General features: G+C 26.6%; 1 protein-coding gene across 1 annotated transcript; it reads left to right on the forward strand.

Moving 5' to 3' along the window:
- Positions 1–9,927: 9,927 nt before the first annotated feature.
- LOC135922483 (serine/threonine-protein kinase tousled-like 2) lies at positions 9,928–27,957 on the forward strand. The gene is made up of 20 exons (XM_065456850.1): positions 9,928–9,990; positions 10,041–10,125; positions 10,268–10,498; positions 12,622–12,712; positions 13,385–13,446; positions 19,373–19,456; positions 19,577–19,918; positions 20,008–20,100; positions 20,703–20,834; positions 20,981–21,117; positions 21,605–22,084; positions 22,972–23,136; positions 23,588–23,669; positions 23,822–23,913; positions 24,245–24,334; positions 25,111–25,280; positions 25,939–26,077; positions 26,443–26,554; positions 26,659–26,766; positions 26,982–27,957. Exons 2-20 carry the CDS (start codon positions 10,054–10,056, stop codon positions 27,132–27,134), a joined length of 2,835 nt encoding a protein of 944 aa, XP_065312922.1. The 5' UTR covers positions 9,928–9,990; positions 10,041–10,053; the 3' UTR covers positions 27,135–27,957.
- The last annotated feature ends 12 nt before the right edge of the window (positions 27,958–27,969 follow it).

Here is a 27,969-nt window from a genome sequence, read left to right on the forward strand (position 1 = left end):
ATTTAATTATGTTTTAGATGGTCAACATGATAACAAGATTTTAATTATTCATAATGCTAACATTAACATCCAAAATTTCTTATTTAACAGTAGCATTTAAAATTAAAATCAGCCCGTCCTCTACCCCAGTAATTAAATATATGCGCAATCTCGGGTTAAGGCTTTTGTTTTGCCCAATTCTTTTTATCTTAGCCTATAGACGTGTAAGTAATAGTACCATGTAATGTCTAAAGGTAGTCCATAGGCGTAGCCAGGGGGGGAGGGATCCCCCCTTCAGAAATTTATCACTTTTTGTGAATTTTAAGCTAATAAAAAATATCCCCCTTAGTTCTCCCCCCACTCCCTTACCCCAAAAAATGTATGCATATATCTTAAACAATAATTTGAAAGAAAGAATGTAAAAGTTGATATTTTTTTAAACTAAAACTATTCATCATAATTTATATTTTTGGAAAAAATATATAAAAAAAGTGAATCGAAAATGTTTTTTTAAAAAATGGAATATAAGCCAAAGATAAGTCTTAAGTCAAAAATGAAATGTATTATAATTATTAATAATAGATCCAAAATTACTAAATAATATAATATATCAAATATAATTTTTTATAAAGAGTAATTTTAATTTATTTATCTTAATAAACGTAAAACATAATTATAAAACTATTGATAAAATTAAATAAAAAATTAAAGCACAATACAAAATATTATATGTCGTAGATTTACAATATATCTAATTTTATCAATTATCATATGACAATCAAATAATTTTTACCAATATAGAGAATTATATATTTTACAGAAAACTATAAAATATAGATAAGGACATCAGAAAATATCTTTTAAAGACATTGTGGGTAAGATGAAGATTAATTTTTAATATAATTTTTATTTAAAATAAATAGATGGCGGTAAATAATTGAATACAAATTGTTGCTATATTTATTATCAAGAGAATTGATTAGTAAAATTTGTTAAAATATTAACTGTAATATATTCTATAACTCTCAAATATGTCTGCAAAAGTATAATTTTACCTAGTATTTTGTAACCAATTCTATATAATAGAAGAATATCAACGTCTACTTACATTTACTTATTTGGAATAAATTATTACCAATACCATGCTTTTATATTAATGTATATACAAGTAATTATATTTTATATAAACTAATAGAAATATATTTCATATTTGTTTCATACTTGATTTTTTATTAAAATTAACCTCCTATCTTGTAAAAATATTTTATGACTATATATAGACTAAGGTAACCCGGCCTAAGGCCGGGAAAAAGCGAGCCGATTACCCGCACAAAATGGGGTATTGAGGCGAAGCCCCCTGGAATTTTTTAATTCCCCTTCCCCCTTAGGAAAATCCTGGCTACGCCTATGAGCTAGTCCGTAAGAACAGTTTGCTTACAATTTTTATAAAGGGGGGAAGGGGGGTAGGATCGAGGTCGCCTAAATTTATTGGGAGGTTTTCTATTAAATTTTTAAGAGAACTAGGGCAAAATTTATTGCTGTAAAAAATTATTTAATATTTTTATTATAAACTTATTATTATAATACAATGATGTTACTAAACAATGACCAAATTTATCTGTTGGATACAATCATAGTGACTATTTTTCAAATAAAACTTATTTATGGATAATTTTTAGTTATCTTTTCAAATATGAATTTAATGGACTAGACCAGTGGCGTAGCTAGGAATTTTCCTTAGAGGGGGTCCATACATATATAAGACTGGGGGGCTTCGCCCCCCAGACCCCCTATAACGGGCCTTCGGCTCTTTAGCCCGGCCTTCGACCGGGTTTATCTTAAAAATCATAACAATATCTTCGATATTATATAATAAATATAGTTAATGCATCAATAATATATTATTATAATTTCGTAGATTATCTCAAATTATCATTTCACGAACATCAAAAATATAAATATTCATAGTATTTATTTGATATAAAGTAACTTTTAAGTCTTTTGAACGTATAATCTAAAAAAAATATTTGCTCTGGGAGGGGTCCAAATCCGAAAACCACCCCCGTAGCTACGCCACTGGACTAGACCTTCTATCCGCATCATGCCAGACAATATTATAATAATAGATTGATTCATTGTAAATAAGGGGGTTGTTTTTAATTATTCATGTTCCAAATAATAACTATTTTACATTCACTTTTTTTATAGTTGATAATAGAGTGATAATATATAATTAAGGGAGGATATCTGCATTTTTTCCTGTTTAAAAATGCAAATTTTAGAGACCTCTAATTTAATATACTCATTCGCTTAAATGAAGCTAGGTAAAAGACTGTTACAAGAACCGTCGCCAAGGTACCAAAAGAATTATTGTCAAAGTGTCATAAATTCAAATTTAAGATTAATTCATTAAATTTTGATCAAGTCCTGAATGTATATAGTAAAGTGCAAGGGGCCTAGTAATTTACCAATAGATTCTTATTAAAATTAAACTCTACTCTCCAGATTTAAATAGTGTTGTAAGCCAGAGCTAGAGCTGAAAAAATTACCATATATAGGAAAGTGATTAAAAAGAAGGCAAGAACGAAGCTTTTTAATTTCTGAAGTTTAATTTACAGAAAAATTTATTCAATTCATTATTATAAAAATACATACAGTATGAGAAGTCACTTAGTAACAACTTCTTAGTTCAAACCTATATATGATGACAATAGAAGACAACTTACCGTCTAACGAATTTTGTTTGCTATGTGATTGGCAACTAATAAAAGAAGGATCGACCCAACAGCTGTGATTTGTTGTAATACCACCATCTGGTTACTTTGGTTAATGGCCAAATACATGTATCAAAATGAATAGGACTGCTGAAAAGTTAAGGTAGGTAGAGAGTTTAATAAGATGACAAAAAATAAAACGAAATAATAAAACAAAATTTTTTTTTTATTTTATTTATTTTGAATGTCACTATTTAACTAAAAAATTATATCTCTATATATACTTTTTCGATTCAATTTAGTGATACAATCGATGAAACTATTAATATTATGTCAAGTGAAAGAAGTAATATAATAGGCCCGCGAGGTATATATTAAGTTAATATAATATAAAACATGTTTGTATTGAGTTAAATACAATGTTGATATCAAACACGAATGAATGAAACAAACAACTTTTTATGCTACACAACATCTAGTATAATAATTATATGTATAAATCCATATTTAACATTTCACCCTCCAAAGGAACCCCATCGAGGTTCTCCTTGGGCAAAAAAAATAGTTCTAAGTCTTTGAACTTGCGCGCTAGCTGTTAATTGATAAAAATAAATAATTGGTGGCGTTTTATTTTTTTTTTATATTATATATATTGCGTATTAAATAATAGCATTTTATGTTTATCCCAATTTTGCCGATTTCATAATGTATCATTTTATATTTATTTTTTAATTCCGCATTTTTTTTATATAATATATCACTTTATATTTATTTTAATTACGCGTTTTTTAAAAAAAATCAATAATGATTTTTTTATTTAACTTAAATTGTTATTATAGCCTTAAAATATATATTTCGTTATTGTTTTTTTTTATAATACATATATATATATATATATACCTTATTTTATATTTATTTTTAGTATCATTTTTTAGTTTTAGAATCTTAAAACCGTTTTTCTTACCATCGTTATTGTTATATAACATGGTGCCCTCATATATATTGTGCATATGCCGTTAAATATAAAAAATATATATATATATTTTTTTGAAATTATGTAATAAATTATAAAAAATATTTGACATAAAGGACATACAAGGTTAAAAAAAAAATTTCTTTATGCTATTGTAAATAAAGTTTTAAAATAAAAATTTGCAATTTGGAAAAAAAAAAATTGAATACATAATAGTGACAATATGTATCTTTGCTAATTTAAATAAGTTTTTAAAATAAAAATCTGCATTATGGATGATAAAATTAGCATATTCTCCAACAGGGAAGTTAAGTTCCCAAAGTTGGAGGGACCCTTAACGGACATATTTCTCTCAAACAATTTTATCCGATTCAGTAAAAATTGAAACATTGATGAGCAATTTATCTGATGACCTATACGATAAAATTAAGTCATTATGTACTAAGGAAGATATCAAAGATTATAAAATTATTATTAAAAAATTAAAATTTTTATTACCCAGTCAAGATGTTTGGATATTGACTGGGAAGTTTAACCTTGCTTCACAAGGTATTAATGAATCTTTTTTGGATTGGTTTTTTAGATTGTCTAAATTAAGTAGACAATGTAATTTAATTAATGATGATCGCATAAAAGAAATATTGAGAACATCTAGTGTAAATGACAATATAAAAAATAAATTAAATAAAAATATTAACTACACATTAGATGAAATGATTGAAATAGGAAGAAAATTAGATAGTATTAACATTAAATCAGAAAGTGACAAAGTTAATTATGTTGTTAGTAGGGATAAAAAATTTAATAAAAATAATGACAATAATAGAAATAATGATAAGAATTTAGATACCCAAATTATTTCTAATAGGAATGAGATTAATAGTAACTATAATAGACCTAATTATTATTCGAGGCAAAATTTTGATAGTAGGAATATAGAAATCATGGTGATAACAATTTTAGTAATGTTAACGACAACAGGAATAGGAATTTTAGTAACGTTAGAAACAATAACAATATTATAATAACAACTATAGAAATGATCAGTATAATAATAGTAACTATCAAAATTACAATTATCGGTATAACAACAGCAACAGAAACTTTCATAATAATAATCATCAATCTTATAACAACAACTATGGAAGGAACAACGCCTGGTTTAATTATAATTAGAGGAGGCAGATTCAATGTGACGATCAAAATCATAATAATTACCGATATTACAACAACAATTCAAGTTATGAAGGAAACAACGGGTGGCATAATAATGATAACCAAAGAAAACAAATCGAATATGACGATCGTAATCGGAAGGATTTTAACCAAAGAAAACAAATCGAATATGACGATCGTAATAGGTGGAAGGATTTTAATCAAAGAAATCAAATCCAGTATGATAATCAAAACTTCTACGATAGCAATAATTGTAATATGAACATTGAAGAAATTGGGGAAAATAAAGTTGACACTGCCAAAGATAATAATGAGAATGATTTCAATGTCAACAACCTGGCTGAAAATACAGACAAAAGTGATGACAGTGCTTTTATGACTATTGTGAAATTAAATAATATTACTACTACTATGCAGGTCGACACTGTATCAAAATATACTATCATACCTCATGATATGGCTAAAAAAATTGGTATATGAAGAAATCCAGTGTGCGGCTTACAGCCTACGACGGAAACTTGATTAAAATTATCGGGACAACTCATGTTAACGTAAGTTATGAATGAAATATTTACTAGCAGTAGTTGTAGAGTCGAGAAAGAACGCATTATTATGAAGGTAGGCGCAACATTTCGAAAAATGTTGCTTAAACCTCTATAGGCTTATAAAAAGGAGTGGGGCAAAAAAAAGAGCCTATAACCGAGAACTACAGTATAATTTAATTACTTTAAAGGTGGGTGATGGCTGATTTTAAGTTTAAATTCTTTAGTGTAAGTTTTGATGATTACTATCAATATTGAGATTTAATGTTCATAGAATCTGTAAATAAATATGATTAAAATAAAAAAAATTTGCCTGATCAGTAGATGAATTAAACAAACAATATCTAGTATAAATAAAATAATTATATGTATAAATCCATATTTAACAAGGACTTACAAGAAAACTTATCTTATAAGGATATTTTTACATGATTAGTTAATATTTTAGAAAAAGTTTTAGAAAATATTTTGTTTAAAATCTTGAACCAAAAACATCAACGGATGCTTAATATTTTTATTAAACTTTGATAGAGTTGTTTTCGAAAAGAAACTCGTATTTTGAGAGCACAAAATACTAAAAACATTTTTTATTTTCGAACAAATTCCCATTTAAAACGAGAATTATTAAATTATATAATTTTTTACCATAAATTCATAATTTATTCAATAAAAATCAGCGTAATATATATATAAAATTATATAAAAAAAATTTCAATAAATTTTTGCTTATAATAATTTAGTAAAATAAATTGTAAATCGTTTGTGCTTAATTAGGTGAAACTTGGTGGAACATTAGAGGATCACAATGGGCAAATTTTAGCCAAAATGTCTGCCCACTCCAAAATTTTTGTAACCCGCCCATCCAAATACATGAAAAAATATAGATTTCCTTGCCCACTAGCTTAAAAAAAATTTACCCACAGTTTATTATTTAGAAATAAAATTTATAATCTGCTCGTCTTTTTATTTTAATTTTATTAAACATCTAATAATAAAAATGATTCAGATATACTTGCAATATATTATGAGAAAATACAATAATCCCATTTTATAAATAATGTCACATAATTGTAAAAGCACAGAGATCTCTAATATTTATATATATGCTTTCTTTTCTGTAATTCCATCTTGTTCTTGTTTAGATATTTTATATTCCTACTTTTTTTAAATATGTTGGCAAAGATCTTGCAGTTGACAAAATATTCCTTATCTATGGAGTATTTACCAAAATATGATTTCGTTTAATGCATTATTTCGAATTGTGAACAACTTAGAGCTAAACAATTTAGTCTAATAATGTTTTAAAATTAAAAAGAAAATCTTTATATATTTTTTATTTAGCGAGGAAGCTTAGACTCAAATATTAAAATGAGCTTTATGAAATTCACCCTTCCAACGCCATCTTTTTTTAATACAAAAAAACATATTGTATTATATATAAAATTATATTGCAAAATAAGTAATAAATTTAATTTGCAAGTAATTTTTATTTATTGAATCACAATATTTATACTTTATAAAAAAAAATTAATTTAAAAAGATTTATGATGTTTATTTATAACTCGGATAAGCAATTGCAAAAACATTAATAAAATGGAAAGTATTCTAATTTTTACGTGTGGGTACCCGCTAAATCTTAAACAAAAATACTCCGCCCGCTCATTATTTTAAAAGTATTTTTAAACCGCCCATCCGTTCTCTGAGATTTAAAATGAAAATTAACTATTAAATTGAATTCCATTGATATCACATCAAGATTGTGGGGGATGGATATTTTTTTAATATAAAAAAATATAACATTTTTTAGCCATGATGTCCAGCCATTTAATTTAAAACAACAATAAAAAAATTTTTATTTATAAATATTAATTCTTTTAAGATTATTCCTTTACTTTATTGTATTTTGTGATAACAATAAGGCACATTTATTTTAAGCAATTAATTTTTTCAGAATTTTTAAATTTTTTTTTTTCTAATTTTGATTGAATAAATTATAAGTTTATAGTGTAAAAAAATGATATTTTTAACAGATGTTGGTTTTAAATTTCAAAAGAATAATAAAAATAGAGGCAAATACATTGATTGTTCATTATTTCCTTCTATGATGTTCAAATTGAATGGGAATAAATTTAAAAATATGTTTCACGTATTTTGTGCTCTCGTAATGATTTATTGTTCGAAAACAATGATAAACCATATAAATGAGAAAAAAGTAAAGATATGAAAAATAACCTTTATCAATATTTCTAAACATGAATTATGTAATCTGTCAGAATAATTTAGTCAATATTCAGAATAATATATTTATCTAATCTATTTTATTTATAAGGAATATCAATATGTAATTTTATCAACCTTTTTTCTAAGTGAATAGTAATTGCTGATTATGGTCCAACTCAAGTAAATTATTTTTAATCCCATGATCTCTTAGATTTGACTATTAATTAATAAAAAATGATTAAATTGTATTTTTAAAAAATTTTCCTCAATATACTTTACCTTTAACCACTATAGATAAAACATTTAATTAGCCCTAACCCACATCTTTCTAATCTTTAATCATACTTACTTGTCTAGCTTTATATATTAAATCCAATTAAAAAAATTTCCTTGAACTTCAAATACCTTGAGGTAGAGTATTATCGTAATCATATAAGAAGTGGAAAAAATATCAATATATGTAAAGTCCCAACTTAACACATATGTTTGCCTTTCTTCCATAGAATTAGTCGGTTTCTATCTAATTGAGTGTTGTTAATAATGGAAAAATCAAGTGATTTGAATTATGTTGAAATATTAGTTCCTAGACTGCTTTCTGTATGCCTTTATTATTTATTTCAGGCGTTATGTATTTGTTTTTATTAAAATTACAAGGATTTCTTGCTTTTTGACAAAACTTATGAACCACATATTTGTCATTTATAGGGTTGATATATTTTTATCCCTAACCATAATTGTCACTGCATATCTAAATTTAACTTCTGTGAAAGTAATCTTATTTTTTTAGTTAGATAAGTTTCAAGTCATTCTTAATCAGCCTTTCCATAAGCAATAAACGGGGATTTATAAGCGGATCTGTGTCGCTGCTGGAGGGTAGGTATGTCATTGAAAGTAGGTCTGCGACACGATAATTGCACCCTAATCTTTATATGAACTGGCCGTGGGATAGGTTATTCATACAGCTACATTTGCTGACGAGCTAGGTGACGATAAAATAATTAATCACGGGTTAGTTAAATTAGCTTCAAAACAAGTTATTTGTCACTGATAGAAGACGATATTAATTATATGATTAATGCAATGACATATATGTCATTGGATTTATGGGGTTAAAAGAAAGCCTAGATCAAGTCCTTTATATTTTTTTGGAGGGGTAAATTAAAATAATGTTTATGCTAGATTAAATATTTCCATAAATAGATAGGAATAGATATAATTAATCGTCTCTAGGCAATATATTTTCATATTGTCGTTTTAATTTTTAAACTTTAGAAATTTTGAATCTCCGTATAGAATTATTCTCAGACATTTTTTTCCCCCATTTAAATAGAGCCTGGAATTTTAAAGAAATTTAAAAAATTATAAAATTTGTTTTTTAAAATAAAACTATAAATCATGATAATTATTTTTTCTATTTAAAAAAATGGGATGTGCCTGAAAAAGTTCTAATTTGTACTGGGGAACGCGTTTTATAAAGACTACATCTAAAATTTAAATATAGTAATTAGTAACTTGTAAATAAATCGACCATTAAACTTGAGTAATGCAGGAGAGGAAAAAGGAAGAGATTACTGAGAAAATTTTTTCACTGCCTCTCCTACCAGAATTAATAAAATATATTACTCAAAACGATTTTTTTAAAAAAATATTTAGCTATTAAAAGAATAAATAATTGAGAGGTAAGTAGAGTCAGGGCTTACGGGAGAGGGTATAACTCAAAGTCATAAAATGGTAGAGTGAGTAGGGGATGGGGGGTGGTATTGTTATTTAAAAAAACCCAATTTGGGTAAATTTTTTAAAACGGCCCTATTCCAAAATAATATAGTGTAGGCCACAGGATTTTCAAGTAGAAGCACAAATCTTTCTGCTACTTATGAGCAAAATTATCAGGCACACAATATTATTAAGGTTATAATTTTAATTAGGCCGATTTTAAGATCGACCAGATAGGGCTTATTAACAATACAAAGGGAGAGGGAGTGTAAGGAGATATAAAAATGCTATCATCATTAATAAATATAGAGGGGGTCTAAGGCGATTGCTTTTGTTTTTTTTAGAAATTCTTATAGAGGGGTAGCTGCGCGATTTGCCTACATTAGATAATGACAAGTCATTATACGTAACATTTCTTCTAAACTAATTGCATTAAGATATTAATAATCCGATGAGAGTGAATTAATATAAATACAATATTGTTTTTTATTTTTGCATGTTCTGTTTGTTTTAATGAGAATATATATATAAGGCCTATAATAATTAGGGAATTTCAATTCCAATTATATTATTCTAAAATGAATTGATATATTTTTCATTTCAGTCATAATTGTCATGGTTTGTCTCAGCTGAATTTTAATATATTTCTTCAGTATACATATTGTTGTACCAGGTATAATATCATAACATTAGTTTTAAGATATTTTGATTGTAACTTAATAGGATTGTTCAAATTATGAATGATTTCCAAAGTATTGATCCTCGTAAGCAAGAACTATTGGAAGCAAGATTTTTAGGAAATGCTAAAGTAATAGTAATATATTTATATATATTTCATTACCAAAAAAAACGATTAAAATTTTAAATATATATTAATATCTCGATTACCTCAAAATTATTCATAATAATTCTTATTTTTTTAATAAAAAAAACTTAAACAATATATTTAGATCAATAATAATAGCAATAATTCAAACGCTTTTCACAATCCTCCCTCTTCATTATTGATTAAATCACCTATACCTACTCCCGTTTTAAATGCAAATATTATAGCTCAAAGTCCAAATATTTATTCTCACCATTTGTCAAATGCAACTATCACCAATGATTCTAATCAAAGTACAGCTAGTACAGAATCTAGTATGGGCAAGGAATTTATGCCTGCACAACCAGGAGATGTTGTAAACTTTTAAATTATTTTTTATTCAGATCAAATGATAATATATATTTAATTATCACATCCTTTATACATTTTGAATTTATATATTTTAATTATGATCATAAACATTTATATAATATTTATTTGAAATCAGTATTTGGAGATATATATAAAATTTAGAGTTACCCTTTTATTAAAATATACTTTATTCTACTTAATTTGATAATCTTGAAATTTGATACACATATACTACCCTGCTCCATTGTATTTGGCCACATATTATTTAGATTATAAAAAATTTAAATTTAAAATATTTCAAAAATAAATTATTATAAAATACCAAATATATAATGAACAAAATTTAATATAAATTATTAAATTTAAAATAGAGTTTGAAATGGTTTTCAAAATATAAAATCTTCAAAGATTAATAAAAATATATGAGAATGCTTGTGCCATTTTTTGATCAAATTATATTGACACTTCCAATTTTTTTGAGATTATTATATATAAAAGATTTTCCATGATGAGATCACAAATTTTTAAAAAAATCTTGATTTATTTATAAAAATATTAAATTTTGTGATCTTTCAAGATTTTATGCTTCAAAAAATCTAAACTCTGATTTGAATTATTAAAATATATATTTAAAATAAATTCTATTCAAAATTATTGTCCTACAATGCTAAAATATAAATATTTTTGCCCTGCGATTTAGCTTTTATAGCAGTGATGTTGTTTGGCATTGAATTAATAAGATTCTGGCACACATTTTAAATCAAATTTATTCTTTAAACAATCATTTGATTTTAGATGATTTATAACCTTTTGTTTGAGTAACCCTCAAATGTTTTCAATATGATTGAGATATGCTGCATGATAACTTAAAATAAAAATTATGATTCTTTCAAGGTTCCCAGATATAGCAGTATGGAAAATATATTCTTATTACTAAAAGGTAAGATTTGTTTCATGTCTTAATAAGAATGGATGTTATCAGAACTTAGATGATATATTGATATTAACAGTAATTGTTATATTATTTATACATAGAATACTACCTAGGCCTTTTGCATTTGCACAAACCCATACTATTTTACTATATGGATTAATGTTACTTTGTAAGCAATTAAGATGGAAGGTGTCTGCTTATATTTTCATAAACCCATTTTGTTATGTCCCAATATCTATATAAAATTTTGATTTATTGCTAATTGTGTTACTTGTTTATTTATTTAATTTACATATTATAGAGATGATGTAAACAAATTTTAAAATGAGTTTTTTTTGCCTTATAAATGGAATATCATATTGAATATAATTTCATTGATGGGTTGAAATGGAGACTTGTCTTTTATTCACATAAATCTCAGCATTTTTGAAGAAGATACTAACCAATTTTGACAATTATTTTTCATAAAATCTCATTTATGGAATTAGTGTTCTTTATATATCCCCAGGTAATTATATTTCCTTAGTATATACCAAATGTATTGACCAATGGCTAATTACTTTGGTATATTTCTCCCATGATTTACTCTCTTATATGAGTTAATGACCTCACTAATTTTGGAGATGCCTTTTTACATATACCCATTTAAACAAAAATATAATTTAAAACGACCATAAATTAATTAAACTATAATTTAAAAAAATAGGGCAGTTAAATTATCCTGGGCAAATATTTTGATGATCATAATATAGTAGGAAAAAATAGCAAATTAGGTGACAATTTCGGTACTTTGGTATTGAAAATGTTGAAATTTCAGAAAGCATATTTTTTTTAAATGTTTGATTAAGGCAGTGTCCAAATTTTTTTTTTTAATTTTAATGAAATCGTATGTTAAATTTTCACGAATTACATTTTGGACATGTTTTTATTTTTATATTTAAAAAAATGCCTATTTTTTCTTTTTTGATAAAGTTTCATGAGTTTGTGAAACGAATTTTTTGATATTTTGGACACAGCCTAATATAACTAACAAATAAAAATTTTAATTATTTTAACTCGCCCACACGTTCTTTAAAATTTTTTTAACCCGCTCGCCCCCTGGGCTAAAACCCGCCCAATGCAAACCTCTAGATGGGGTATTAATATAATTAGTTAATTTAAAATTAAATTTTCAAATTTATTTTTACTAAAAGTGCTCCAACATGGATAAATCTGACAAACAATCTCATACTAATTCAGAAAGAAAAAGAAAGCGCAGGGTTGATAACAAAAGTGCAGACGAAAGTATTTATATTTGTATATAAATAATTTAAAAGTTTATCATTTAATGACATGTAGAAGTTGTATTTTTATAAACCTGGCTAAGATCTGTATTTAAAATGTTTTTCCCATTTTCAAAACCCAGTTAGAATTTATTTTTCAAAAAAAACTTCTTTGTGCCCAGATTAAATTTCATTATTTTTTAAATAATTTTGCCATTGTTTTTGTAAATTGTTGTTTCATAAGTAAATTGAAAATATAGTAAATTATTGATTAAGATATAATTGAAATTAGTTAAAGTCAACTGTCCAGTTTTAGAGGTTTTGGACCGGGACTCGACCGGGCCGATTTACGGACTGTTTTTTTTTCGAGGATCGCATCCCGGACTGAATCGGTTATTTATGTGAGGACCTTGATCCGGTTCGGTCAGAACCGTGACCTTCATTAATCGAATATAAATTTTTTTAGATAGTTTTATGAGTTAAATTATTTACAAGTTCTGCTTGGGATTATAAGCACTTTTTAAACATATTTATTGGACTAGCGTAACCTGGATTTCTAAGATTATATAGGAATTTTGTGAGCCAGACCTGCAGATTTCTGATTTAAACGCTTATTTTAAAATTTATCTGTTTGGAGGACGCTTTTAGTTAGAATACTTAAATGTATATTTTTAAATCTATTAAATTATTATAGCTAAAAGGGGCGTTCAACAAGTTGACGTTGTATCCACCAAAAAAATCAACGAATATTTCAAAGTAAGTAAAAACTAAATTTTTTAAATCATGATTGGAATATAATGCTTTATTTATATGTAATGCTGTAAACGTTACTACAAAAAAGAAACGCGTTACAGTTACTCGTTACATCTGAAAAATGGAACGCGTTACCGTTACTCGTTACCATTTTTCAAAAGAAACGCGCGTTACCGACTTTTCAAAAAAGTAACGGGCTACTCGTTACTTAAAAAAATTAAATACATATAATGCAAAAAAATATTTATTTTTTTCCGACAATATATAATAAATATACAAAAAAAGAACGTATAAGATTAGAACTTTATTAGAACTTTTTATAGTAAAATTTTCATATATAATTATAATATGAATAAAATTATACAAAAATAATATATTATAATATAACATCTTTATGTAACAATTTTTTATTTATTTTTAACAACAATTGATTTTCAAAATTTTAATCAGATAAACATGAACGCTTAGTACTCAACACAGCTTTCGCCGTGCTAAACACACGTTCAATTGGCGCAGAGGATGGGAGAGTGGTGTTATATTTAATAAACAAAATTTTCAATTCGGGGAATTTATTAAAAATATTTAAAGAAATATCTTTACTTTGAAAAAAGCTTGAAAGATCTTTTTCACAGAGATCTTCATTCATTTCCTCATCAAAAAAAAAATTTATCTTTATCTGAAAATATTCTAGTGTGTATTGGATAAAGGAATCAAGCCTGTTCTTTCTTTATCAATATCTTTTCTCAAACTGGAAATAAGTTCCAGCATTCTTCCTTTATTGACCTCTAATTTTATCCAGGGCCAATCCAATTTAAATAATAGGTGAATTATTGCCGACAGTATATATTCATCATCATAGATGTGTTTGAATCTATTGAAAATATGATAGTCAAAATATAAATTATAAACAATATTTGAACTGTATACCTTTTATCTATGGCTTCCAGGATTGAATCAATAAGCGGCTTACAAAACTTAAAATTATTTAAAGCCAATTTTTTAAGTTTTGATATGGTTATAGTGGGAGTGAGATATCCCAAATGCATATTATCTTCACTCTCTAAAATTGTAAGTGCCGTAGCTATCGGTTCCATAACCTATAAAATCATAGATATACATATCATATTTTAATTAACACTAACCATACAATATTCGTCTATGAACGACTTGTCGTTATCTGAAAATTTTTTTAATCCAGATTTGTCGCAAGATTCATCGAATTTTTGATAATTCACCTTAATAAGACTATTTATTAATTTTACAGAGTTATAGAAAGAATTCCATCTTGTTATAACTGGTTTAATTAAATATCTTCCCATATTTTCCTTAAATATGGCAGCACAGTTAGAAGATTGCCCATGTTTATTCCACAAAAGCTTACATTTAGAAAATGTAATTTTTGAAATGGTTTTATAATGCACATTGTTGAGTGCCTTTTCAGTGTCAATACTTGCAATTAGATTTAAAGTGTGTGCTGAACAGGAATGATGCTTAGGTAAGTATACATTACTATCATTAATATTGATCTTCAAATAGATCAAATAATGGCAGAGGAACTATTTCATCATCCGATTCCTCTCCTTGTTCATATACTCTAATAAATTTTTAATAAATATATTATATAATTTTTTTTACTTTTTGAGCATTATCGGTAATGCATTTGGTCACTTTATTTTGTATCTTATATATGGTAAAAATTTCAAAGATTATTTTTGCTAGATAATCATATGTATGTTTTTGGTTTAGCTTTCTACAAGCTAAGGCTGAAACCCTCTCAAGAGTGTCTGGGTGTAACAAGTGTACTATCATCCCTAAATAAGAACTGTTTAAAAAGACAATATTATCAATTTATAGAATAATTTATATTTTTATATACTGATGATAAGCTGACCAAGAATCCACAGTTGTACAGACAATTTTTGGGATACACAATAAATCCACTAATTTCTTTGTCATGGTGTCATATGCTTTGTTAATTTTTAATATGAGAGTAGGCCTAGATATCACATTTTTAGCAGTGCTTTCTACAATTGAAAATGGTTTTAATTCTGCAATTACAAAATTAAAAACTAATTCATCAACAATTGATTGTGCTATTTTTGTCTTTGACGTAGACGGATTTAGCATCTCAATGAGTGTTTGTTGATTGGTTTTAATTTTTTTTTATTGCTCAAATTTTTATTTATTTTTTTTATTCTTGAAGAATGTATAGTCTATAATTTTTTAATTTAAATATTATTAATTCCAGAGTATTTTTTAAAAAATGACTAAGCTTTTTCAATTGAAGATAAATCTTTTAAAAATTTAATTGCATTTTTTAATCTCTCACTAAGCTTATTGGAAAACATTAAAATTGAAATTATAATTGCCAAAGATAATTTTTCAATTTTTTATCTTTATCAGATCAGAATTATCATATAAAAAGGAATCAGGAAAAATATCTTGATTCAGTTCTCTAAAACAAAATTTCAAATTCTGATATGAAAATCTTGACAGAATAGAGCACTCTTTGAGACATAAAATGATTTGCAGAACTTTTCCATGTGAATTACACTTTAGATTCCCTGCTTAATATCAAAACATTGTTTTTTTTATTTTATTACCTTACATATTAATACCTGCACTAAAGAAAGGTCATTTTCAACTTTAAAAAGGTTAAATAACCAAATCTATCTCAGAGTTCTCACTTTTTAAATTCAAATAATAAATTACAATATGATTAAATTATAATATGTTCTTTTAGTATTAAAATTTTTATATGCAAAACTTAATAATAATAAATTCTTAATCATAATATTTATATGTTTTTTATAAAGGTTTTGCATTTGCAATAAAAGTTATTTATATTTTGATAATATAATCATTTGTATTAGTGTATATATTTTTTAATTTTTATTATAATAATCTGTATAAAATTTATACATTTCAAATTTTATTGTGTACTATCATTAAAATAAATACATGGTTAAAAAATAATTATATATTAATTCATTCTTTACCTTCAAATGTTTTTCCAAGTTTGAGCTACTTAACATTGACGTTGAAATATTTGCGCTGGAACATAATTTACATTTACAAAGTGTATACTTTGTACCAGGAATCTTCTTAATTGGTTTATAATATAATTCAAATTGGGGCCAGGGAAGGGTTAAATCTTCTTCATCTGAAGATGAAGAAGTAAGTACTATGGACATAATATTCTTTTAAAATAAATTATAAATAAATTAATAATATCATTATATTTACTTTGAATTTTGATTGAATATTAATTTCGACTGATAATTTAACAACGAGAGTTTAAAAAAAATGTTGGAATTTGGAAGTGGTTGATATGAATTAAAAGTCGGCTTAAATTATTAATATTAAGAATTAAAAAATAAAAAATAAATAAAAGTAATTTTATAATACAATAAAATATATTTTTCTTTTTATTGATATTTTTTAAGAAAATATAAAGTAACGAGTAAAGTAACGTTTTTCGTTACCGTTACTCAAAAAAAGAAACGCGTTACCGTTACTTGTTACCTTTAGATGAAGGTAACGAATGGCGTTCCCTTTCTTCATTTTTTGACGTTACACTGTTTATATGTGGTTACAAATATAAGAACCGAAAATTTTAAATAAAATGGTCTTTAAATTGGAGGCCAGCGTAGGCCGGTCTTAACTGGCCTTTGGAAATGTATACATCGGGTTGATTTTGCTTGGCATGGCTCATAAAAATAAATTAGCCAGGGCCCATAAAAAGTTTTTGCGGAAGAATAAAAAAAACCCCATAAATTTGCCGCCTTCTAATACTTTAAAAAAAAATTCTGTCTCTGACCTACTATTTACCCAAAAATGTTGATGGATGCATATTTAGATTTTTATCAAAAAATTTTTAAAATATTAATTAATAATTAAAGGCTTAGATTTTAATTTAGGTTCCTAATTATAAATGAGATTAAGTATAGTTGAGTATGCCTTTTAGCAAAGATTATTGATACCAGATTTTTGCTGATGTATAAACGATTCTTGTGTATAAAAATTGGCTGAAAAGAACATTTAAAAAAAATTGCATTAAAAGTAAACAATGTGCAATTTGATCAAATAAAAAAATATATAACAAATATGACATTAATGGATGATAATAAAATGGGAAATATGAATTTTAATTACATTTTTTTTTCTTTTCAAGTTGTGATTTAGTTTATTTTCTTCCTATTTTTTTTGAAAGGAGTCGGAAAATCTTAAAAAAAAATACTCGCAAATTTTTGAAATTTTATAGAAAAAATTATATAAGCTTTTTTTAAATATAAAAATAAAAACATGTCCAAAATATAATTATAAAATTTCAATTAAAATTTTAGAACTTCTGAAAGTTTTAAAACAATAAATTTATAAAAAAAAAAGATTTTAGATTTACGCTCTATTATAGTAAACGTGTACCTTCAAGCGTTACGTTATTTATTGCAGTGTTATTACAGCTGATTCATTTTTAAAAGCCAATTTAAGATAAAGAATGTGTGCAGCTGTTAAGCTTCTATTTATTATATGGTTTACAGCTGAGTGGCGTTGATGTCGCCCTTGACTAAAAATGCAATTTAAGCCATGTCTACCCTTTGAATCAACGGGTGATTTGCATTTGACGCAGGCATGAGGCTGTACTATATCGCAACCTAGACGTAGACCAATGGTTACTCTCAGTTGTTCATCTATCAACGCCACTCAGCTGTAAACCATATAATAAATAGAAGCTTAACAGCTGCACACATTCCTAACAATCTCGAACCATCAAATTTATCTCAAGTAGATGGTTTAAGACCTGATGGTATGACAACCATACCTTGGGCCCTCGGCAAATCACTCATATGGGACTACACGTGTGTTTCATCATTCCCTTCAAACATACATTTCAATTTAATAACACAGGCTGAAATTAAAAAGATAAACAAATACAAAAATTTTAAAAACTTTTTATTCACTCCAGTTGTGACTTCTACTAACGGGCATTTTTCGCCTTCAACATTTTTGTTTTTAAAAAATCTTGCTAATAAAATACGACTTTTCACAAATGAACCAAGAGAATTCCTTTTTATTCGACAAAAAATTCAAATAGAAATTTTTAGACACAATTATGGTTCCTTTTTGGGGACTCAATTATAGAATTTTATTTTTAATTATATAATTATAATTTATAAATTATAATATTTAAGATAAAGCTAAAATAGAGATAATTATTTTATATGATATTTATGAAAATCATATACCTTTTCATTGAATTCACTATTATTTTATAATCAATCGCATATTTTTTATCAACGCATCGCATATGTTTTTCAAATATTATCATAGCATTTTCATCATAACGCTTCATTTTTATAAATTAAACCCATTTATTGGCTTTATTTTTATAATAACGCTGCATTAAATAACGCAACACTTGAACAAAACGCGTTTACTATGGAGCCTTAGTTTTATTATAATCATAGAAAAGGTAATTTGACTAACTATCATAGGGTTGAATAATTTAATATCGGCCTCTAGTCATGAGAAAAGGGTAATTTTAAAGCACCACTGTTTAAAAAAGAAGAAGCTTTAATTTAGCTAATTTATTTTTTATAGAAAATATTGATTATTTCTATAATATTCAAATTTAAGACGGGCCCAATAATATGGATTTTTTTCCCCCGTTCAATAGTTTCTTTATTTGAGTAATAAATATAATATATTATAAAAGAGGAAAGCATATTTTTTTTGGAATTGTAAAAGAGAATTTGCGCAGATTCGGAACCTCTTAATTTTAAATCATTAAGGACAATTTTTAAATTTGAAAAACTTGATTTGGCCGGAAATATATTCATATGTAAAGGATAACACCCAATGTAAAATTATCATTATTTTTTATATTCACCAATTAATTTATGAAACGTATATTGATTTATTTTTTCAGAATCTTAATGATAGTCCTAGACAAAACGTCTTAGCCAATTCTCACAAAACCTTGATGACCAATAACGTTGTTACCTCTTTTTCGGTGAATTTTTTTAAAAAATTTTTTAAACAGTTGTTTATATTCGGATATTTTACAATTTTTCAATGAAATACGTTTGGTTTGTTTTAAACCTTTTTTAAAATTTTTTTTATCAAATTCTAGTTCAGTTCCATTCCCCACCATGCCCAACACTTTCAACCCATCGTCTTAAATCCCCCCTCTCAAAGTCCCTTACAGCATTTAGCTTCGCCCTTTACGAACTCCAACAGTTCCCATTCTTCCAACGCTAAAGCTAATGCCAATCTGAATTCTTTTAAATCGATCGACAGCGGGGGCCTCGTAAATAACGCAGACACTAACAAATGCGGTTATAGCAGCAACAGCTGCTTAAACAGTCACGGCCTCCATCATAACATGTACCAAAGGTCCAGCAATCCTTACTTAAATACTGCTGCCCCCAACATTTCCCATAGTGCATCTGTTTATCTCACTAAGAATTGTCAGGTAAAAATCGGGATGACTTATCTTTGTATATATATTCATTTATATTGGTTATATATTTATATATATATGTTTACTAATATAATGTGAAGACTGAATTGTCGATTGAAATGATTTGTTCTCTAGAATCGCAAAACTCAGCTGAGATTTTAGAAAAAAACGTTGCAATTGATGAACTAGAAAAAGTTTTTAAATTATTTTACAAGTTATATTAATATGAACCCTTAATTTTTTTAAAAATACTCTCGAATCTTAACCCAAGGCCATATTAAATCTATAAATTTATTTAAGGAGTAGTTTTAAATATACTATGTATACACACACTTATGACTTTAAAATATGGGAAATCTTCGAATATAAATGCAACTTCTAAGCAGACGATATAAATTTTAATGTGTAAAAATTTTAAAATACCCAATTTTTTTTATGGAAATTATATTTAACAACCCTCGATTTTTGGCTTGTTATCTTTTAATGTTTTGCGCTAGAAAGTTCTGGTATAGCCTTTCCAAATATGATATCGAATGAACTGTCATTATTATTGATGCCAAGACCTAATTGTCTTAACTTGGTTACCATTTTTCAAAAATCTTAAAATTTTTAGATTTAAAATAGGTATTTGAATTCCTTTTCTTAAAAACTCTTATTTAAAAACAATAATAAACTTACATACTTCGCACTATTCGATATATAGTTTTAGATGATAGTAAAAAAATTATTTTTTATATAAAGTAATCAAATTTAAGACTTAGCCTTAAATATATATATATTATATACATTTTCTAAGACCAATACAGATTTAGCTCAAATAAATGCCGAACTGACAAAAACCAATTTGATTTTGAAGGAACAAATAGAAAAGCAAAAGGAGATTTTGAATAAATGCACTTACACTAAGAAAAAATTGCTCATCGAAAAAGTTTTTCAAATATATATTTTAAAAAAAAAATTTAAAGTGGATGTACATTTTTACCCTTATTTTAATGTGTCTGTTCCTTTATTTTTTAATATTCTTAAATATTGCCAGGATTAGTAGAACTAATCTGTACTTAAAACATAAAACAGTGTAGCTTCGAAAAGAAAGAAGCACGTCAAAAGTGCATGCAAAACCGATTTAGGTTAGGCCAATTCGTAACTCAAAGACAGGGCGTCCATTTTGTGGAGAACTGGGTTGATGGATATGCTTTTACTGAGTTATTAAAGTTAGTTTTTTTACCTCATATTTGTCTTGTAAATTTTCAAAATTGAAGGTGTTTGGTTTGGGGGTTAGGTTAATATTTGGTAGGGTGGGAAAATTAAAACAGGATTTCGTTTTTTGTTTGTTTTTGAATGTGAATTTTTGGCTTTGATTTTTTAAATTATTCATTTTTTCCCAAATTATTTTATTTTTTCCAAATGAATTATTGATGACAATTATCGAGATTTTAAAATTAGTTTTACTTGCCATGGATTTATAATTATATCGTCTTAAAATAAAGAACTAACCCCACTTAGAAAAAAGGTTAACAACAAGCCCAAATCAATCATTCATTTAGCACGTTGGTCTATCTCCCTCTTGATAAGAACGCACGTGAATTTTGGGGCCCCTCCTCGTAAAATCCAGCAAGTTGTTTTCCCGTGGCGAGCCAACAAAACATTGAGCCCAAATTATTGATTATTATAATTGTTAAAAAAAATAACGCATAAAAGGCGCCAAAACGAAATATGTCAAGAGAAGGAGGAACTGGAACGCCTCAAAAAGGCGCTCACCAAGAAAAAGACACTGGTCGAAGGGCTAACCCCATCCGGTAAATCGAATTCTTCCACCTCCGCCTCTCGTTCAAAACCCACCGCCATCTCGTCATCTAACAACCTCCCTTCTTCCAATCACCCTAACACAAACGTCAATAACGCCCTTGGCAGTAATTGCGGCACGGGAGGAAATAACGCCAATAATAACCAAAACGTCGCCATGCTCAGTCTTCCGGCTCCACCCTACACGGCCGTGTCCTCCGAGGACAGTGGTACGTCACCCCATTCCAACAACAACCAACAATTATACAACATAACTAATGTTAATAACGGCAACATGACCCCTATAAGCTCTAATAATAATCTTCCATTTACCTTCACCTCCGTTGGCACGGGTGGTAATCTGGGCTCAAGCAATATTAATAATCACAATAACAAGTTAGCTATTGTTTATACCACGTTCATGGCTTTGATTTAAAAATACTGAGATTTTGGTTGGATAAGTTTGGGAATGAAAACAAAAGTTACCATAATGAACAGAAAAAAAAATGAAACGTTTCTTTATTAAATCTGTTAATCATAATGCCATTTTATTGTTGTTAAACGGCTAGTGGGTTGATTTTTAAAAACGGCTACTTCAATATTCTATCCAGAAAAATATTCCGTAAGCCCGAAAATTTTTCTCATAGATGATAAGATTTGGAAATCTCGAGGCTCAGGCAATATTTTTCTGGCTAAAATATTGAGTTTGCCCTTAGTCGGTCAAATCTAACCTTTTATCAACACTATGCCTTTTTAATAAATTTCAGCTGCCATTGAATTCGCAGTAACTTGGAATCTCTCAATTTTAATTCATATACTGTAAATTCTAAAATCTTGATTTGACCGAAAATTTAATCCATCGTAATTGAGAGTACCTACCATTTAATCAGAGATTTTTTTAAAAAAAATTATGCAAAAAATTAAATTGCATTCACAGTTCGGCGAATTTGCGGTGAAATAAACAAAATATGTTGTATTTTTATATTCTTCACCGCCGTCACTTTTGTATACTTCCCCGCGAATTCCCTCTAACTGTGAATTTAGGGTGAGTATTCCATACATGCTGGAATATATTTTCGATTAAATCAGTTTTTTTTAAATAAAAAATTGGCATTTTAAAATTGTGAGAAACTGAGTCTCGCGCGGATTCCATATCTTAAAATACGACGCGTTTTTTATTGTTTTAATCATTGCACGCGGAACGTATCATTAGTTTATAATCATAATTTTTAAAAAATAATTAAGTTAAAGCCTATATTTTTACTTTACAATTCCTCGAGTAGCCTCACCCTTATGGAATATCATATTCAAGAAGAGATTTTGAAGCTTCGACAGCTTCAACTCAAAAAAGAGGAGAGCGACCTACAAATCGATCTGGAAAAATTGGAAAGAGAACGCAATTTGCATGTTCGAGAGCTCAAACGTATAGATCACGAGGATCAGAGCAGGTCATTAATAAAAAAAGCATAAATATTATTGGACAAGATTTTTTTTTAAAAAAAAATATCGATGACAACCGATACTTTAACATGGGCCAATCCGATTCTATAAAAAATAAACTGTTATTCAATTGGTTATCGGCAAGCCAACTTAGCAGTCATATTGGATCGGCCTCATCTGTGACACATTATTTCCCCCCAAAAAATTATCATTCAAAAATATTTCTTTTTTATTGCTATGACATTTTCTTATAAATTGTTTTTGATACGAAAAATCCCATCACTCATAAAACGAATCGATTATTCAATTCCTGTTTTTTAAATAATAATCCTTATACTAATTATAAAAATAATTAAAGATATAACACCCCACTTATTATGACAACAGGTGTAATGTACCTTAAAAGCTTGTTAATATTTTGTACAATCTTTTATTAATGATTATGTATATATATAATAGATTCAAAGATAACGTGATATTAAATGAAAGATATCTTCTCCTAAATCTATTGGGCAAGGGTGGATTTAGTGAAGTTCACAAGGTAATTGCTATTAAGGTTAAAAATTGACGGTTAAAGTCTCAAGTCCCATTATAATTTACTCCACATATTTTGAAATAATTTATTTATCTCTTTTTTAATTGTTAGGAATTTGTTAGTATATAAATATTATATGGTGAATTTTAAACTTATAGGGGTACGATCTTATTGAACAGCGCTACGTAGCTTGCAAAATCCATCAACTCAATAAAGACTGGAAAGATGATAAAAAGGCCAATTACATAAAGTTTATACAATATTTCATATGCGTTATTTAGAAGGAGGGTATTGAGCATTTAACCACTCCGAAATTTTTTCTGGATTTATATGTTAAGAAAACTTTTGATTCCCCCCGCCCCCATCTTTACAGCTTAATAGGGATTTAAGAAAGTATATTTGTGGCATAACATGTGAATTTATGCTACTTTACTGCAAAATATTTTACATATATACTACTTTACAATATGGCCTAATATTTTAAAATACAAAATAGTGCTTAAAAAATGCTTTCTAACACTCATAACTGTAAATAATGAACCAAGATACACAATTCATATTATTTTTATATTTATTAATAGGCACGCGGTAAGGGAATACAATATACACAAAGGACTCAATCACGATAAAATTATCAAATTATTTGATGTTTTCGAAATCGACAATAACTCGTAAAAACTAATATAATATGCTAATTATATATTTTTTTATTATTATTTAATGTCAATTATGTTTAATTTTAATGCCAAATTTGTTTATGGCTTTACTTAAAAAATTTTGTTTAAATTTCTTGCTTTCTTAATTTTGGTTGTATGAGTTAGGTTAAAATTGTATCTCCATAACCCTGCATTTATAGTTAGCGGGCGTCTTATAAAAAAATATATTTCAAATTTTATAATATATCTCTGTTATGTAAATAGATTAATGTATATTATATTTATAAGTGATTTATGAATAAAAATATTTTATATACTTTAAGATTCATGAATATTAATTATACAGTGTTGTGCAGATTTAGTTCAAAGCATTTCCATATTTTTTATTCGTTTTATAAATAAAATTATTTAACTTGTAAAAATAGATAAGAATATATAAATATGTTATTTTAACAATTTTTTGCAAGTCAAATAATTTTATTTTCAAATAAATTAAAAAATATGGAAATATTTTCCATCAAATCTACTCAACACTAATATATTTAAATGACTTATGTTATGGTATAGTTAAATTATAGTTGTTATACTATTAAAAGGTATATGAGATGAGTAGATGTATGAATTTTACAGAATACAAAATCCGAGACCGGTAATCAGCCAATATCAATTTAATATCGGATCGGATCGACCTTTAGTGGTATCGATACACTCCTATAAAAAACTTACAAAAAATCGGAATTATTTTTCTTGGTTTTAATGAATTTTTTTTTTATAAAAAATGGGTTTACCAGCTTTTGCACAGTATTAGAATATTGCGATGGTAATGACCTAGATTTTTACCTCAAGCAGCACAAATCCATATCCGAAAGGGAAGCCCGCAACATAGTATTGCAAGCCATAAGCGCCATCAAATACCTGAACGAGATCAAGCCCCCTATCATACATTATGACTTGAAACCGGGTAAAATAAAAATCAAATATATTGATAGCATAAAATGATACCAAGATAAATGTATCAGTTTTTTTTAAAGATTTTATTATCTAGCTTTAAATCTTCTTTAAAAGTAATTTACTATTGTTTTCCCAGTTTACTAATGAGTAATTTACTATTGTTTTCCCAGTTTACAAATGATTAATTATATCTAAATAATACGAAAAAAATCTGTTACATGATTTAATTCATGCGTGTACATTACATACTGATAAAATCGCTCCAATTGAGCCTATTTTAAAAAACGGCTAACTTAATATTTGTGCTATCAAAATATTTTGGCTATATTTTTCTGCATAAAATACTGAGTTATTCGTTTTTAAAAATGTGCTCAAATGGAACTATTTTTGCATCACTAGGTGTACATATTAAATTTTATTTTGTTTGTTAGCACCTTGTTAATATGATATAATATTTTAGTTTTATTTACGGGCTATTTACCAGCTAGTTAGATAGTTTTATCTTTGAAAAGTCTTATATTTTTTTTAAAAAATGAATATATTATTTGATATGAGACAACAATTTCTTATATATTATAATGTTAATTGAATGGGCGGTTTCCTTCGATCAACATTTTGCATATAATTATAACCAAAAATATTTTCCCCAAAACATTTTTTTAATCAAGGAAATATCCTTTTACAAAGCGGTAGCGTTAGTGGGGAAATAAAAATAACCGATTTTGGACTTAGCAAAATCATGACCCACGAAGGACCCGACACATCGCTAGAAATGGATTTGACTTCCCAAGGAGCTGGAACTTATTGGTAAAAATGTTATTGGGGGAAATAATGGCATTTGATATGACAATTTGAAAAAAAATTAGGAAATTCAATTTAAATATTAGTATTTTAAAATTAGATATGAATGTCTCAAAATCACATCATATTTTTGAAATGATTTTTTTAAAAACTTTTATTAATGTTTAAATATTTGATTATAACCTATTTGAATTAATTTTTTTAAAGATAATTACATCGGTATTAATTATATTATGCTGCCGTGAAAATATTATGAGAATTATTATATATTTTTAATCATCCGTTTCTATTGTTCAAAGTATTAAATGGACACATTATTTTTATATGATATATTCTTAAGTACTTTTTTTTTGCTTTATCATAAAATTCAGGTATTTACCTCCCGAATGTTTCGAAATCGGTAAAATTCCGCCCAAAATATCTTCCAAAGTCGATGTATGGAGTGTAGGCGTTATATTTTATCAATGTTTATATGGCAAAAAGGTAATTGGGGAAATTTTTTTTGCATTCTTAAATTTTTTGGATATTTATTAAAATAACTTATTATATTGTTTCTTTGCAATTTTTTAAAAAATGAATAATACAAGCCCTTTGGACACAATCAATCCCAAGCTACAATTCTCCAGGAAAAAACAATTTTAAAGGCCAAAGAAGTTGAGTTTCCTAATAAGCCATTGGTTAGCGCCGAGGCTAAAGTATTTTTTAAACATTTTTACTATTATATCCTAGAACATCTCTAGCTCCTACAATTTAGCATGCTTAAGGAGTCCATTTTTAGTATTAATCCGCTTTCAAAAAAACATTATGAAAAAAAAGAAATTTTTTGAGTTAATTTTTTTTAAAGTGAAATAAAATTAAACTATATAATATACTTTTTATACTTACATTTCACGTGTAATAATTATAAAAGGCATTTATCAGGAAATGTCTTCAATACCGGAAGGAAGACCGAGCCAACATATTTGATTTGGCCATTGATGATTACCTGAAACCGAAAGAAAGGAAAGGCGCTTCAAATCTAACATCCGTTACGTCTAATATCAACACTAATTGCATATCGTAAATTAGATAATAAAAAATTTATTTTCGCGTACCTTAAAAAACAAAATAGCGCGAATTAGGTACTATTTAATCGAAAGATATAATTCTTCTTACAAACAAACCAAATTTATAAATACCAGATTATGTTTATATAAAAATATATATAACTTATAATTGAACATTTTTTTTGTTTGTTTGTTTTTTTGATCGATTATAAATATATATATTTTTTTATTATCGTTTCAATTTTCGCACATTGCTACTTTATTATTTTTTCTTCTCTTTCATTGTTGTAATTATTATGCTTTTGCACCCCTTTAAGTAATTATTTATTGCGGAATCTATGTCTTGTTTTTACATGTTCTTAATATTTAAAAGAGTTTTAAATGCTAACACTCTTTCCTTTTCAAAAATATATAAAATATAGGATAGGACCTAGTTTTAATTTTAAGCGTGGTTAATTTACCATTATTGAAAAATAGGAAACTAGATTTTCACTTTTACTAGCACACATATATACCTTTCAAAGCTCAAATTTTGATTCATCTACATATTTTAAAGTTAAATTTTACAATTACCTTAAAATTATGACCTTCATCGCTCTTTCTGTTTCTTACAATCTGCAGGATTATATTATGTGATGTGAAATTATATATTTTATTTATTTTTTTATGAATTTTTTTCAAAAAAAATTTATACAAAGCGGTGAGCCATTTATTAAAATATTATATAACTAATATCAATTCGTATAAATTGGTAAAATAATTACTTTACCTTCCTCGCCCCCCCCCTATCCAAAACACAAAATGTATGTATGTTCAATTATATTATTGATTATATACTATTATATACACATA

This window comes from Gordionus sp. m RMFG-2023, chromosome 1, assembly GCF_954871325.1.
Source record: "Gordionus sp. m RMFG-2023 chromosome 1, tfGorSpeb1-WG-v2, whole genome shotgun sequence".
NCBI lineage: Eukaryota > Metazoa > Nematomorpha > Gordioida > Chordodea > Parachordodidae > Gordionus > Gordionus sp. m RMFG-2023.

Excerpts from the sequence above, each read along its gene's own strand:
- LOC135922483 (XM_065456850.1), top strand. The coding sequence starts at position 10,054 with ATGAATGATTTCCAAAGTATTGATCCTCGTAAGCAAGAACTATTGGAA. Across the intron at positions 10,126-10,267 it reads GATTTTTAGGAAATGCTAAA|ATCAATAATAATAGCAATAA; the intron begins GTAATAGTAATA and ends CAATATATTTAG. Across the intron at positions 19,919-20,007 it reads ATCTCACTAAGAATTGTCAG|ACTGAATTGTCGATTGAAAT; the intron begins GTAAAAATCGGG and ends TATAATGTGAAG.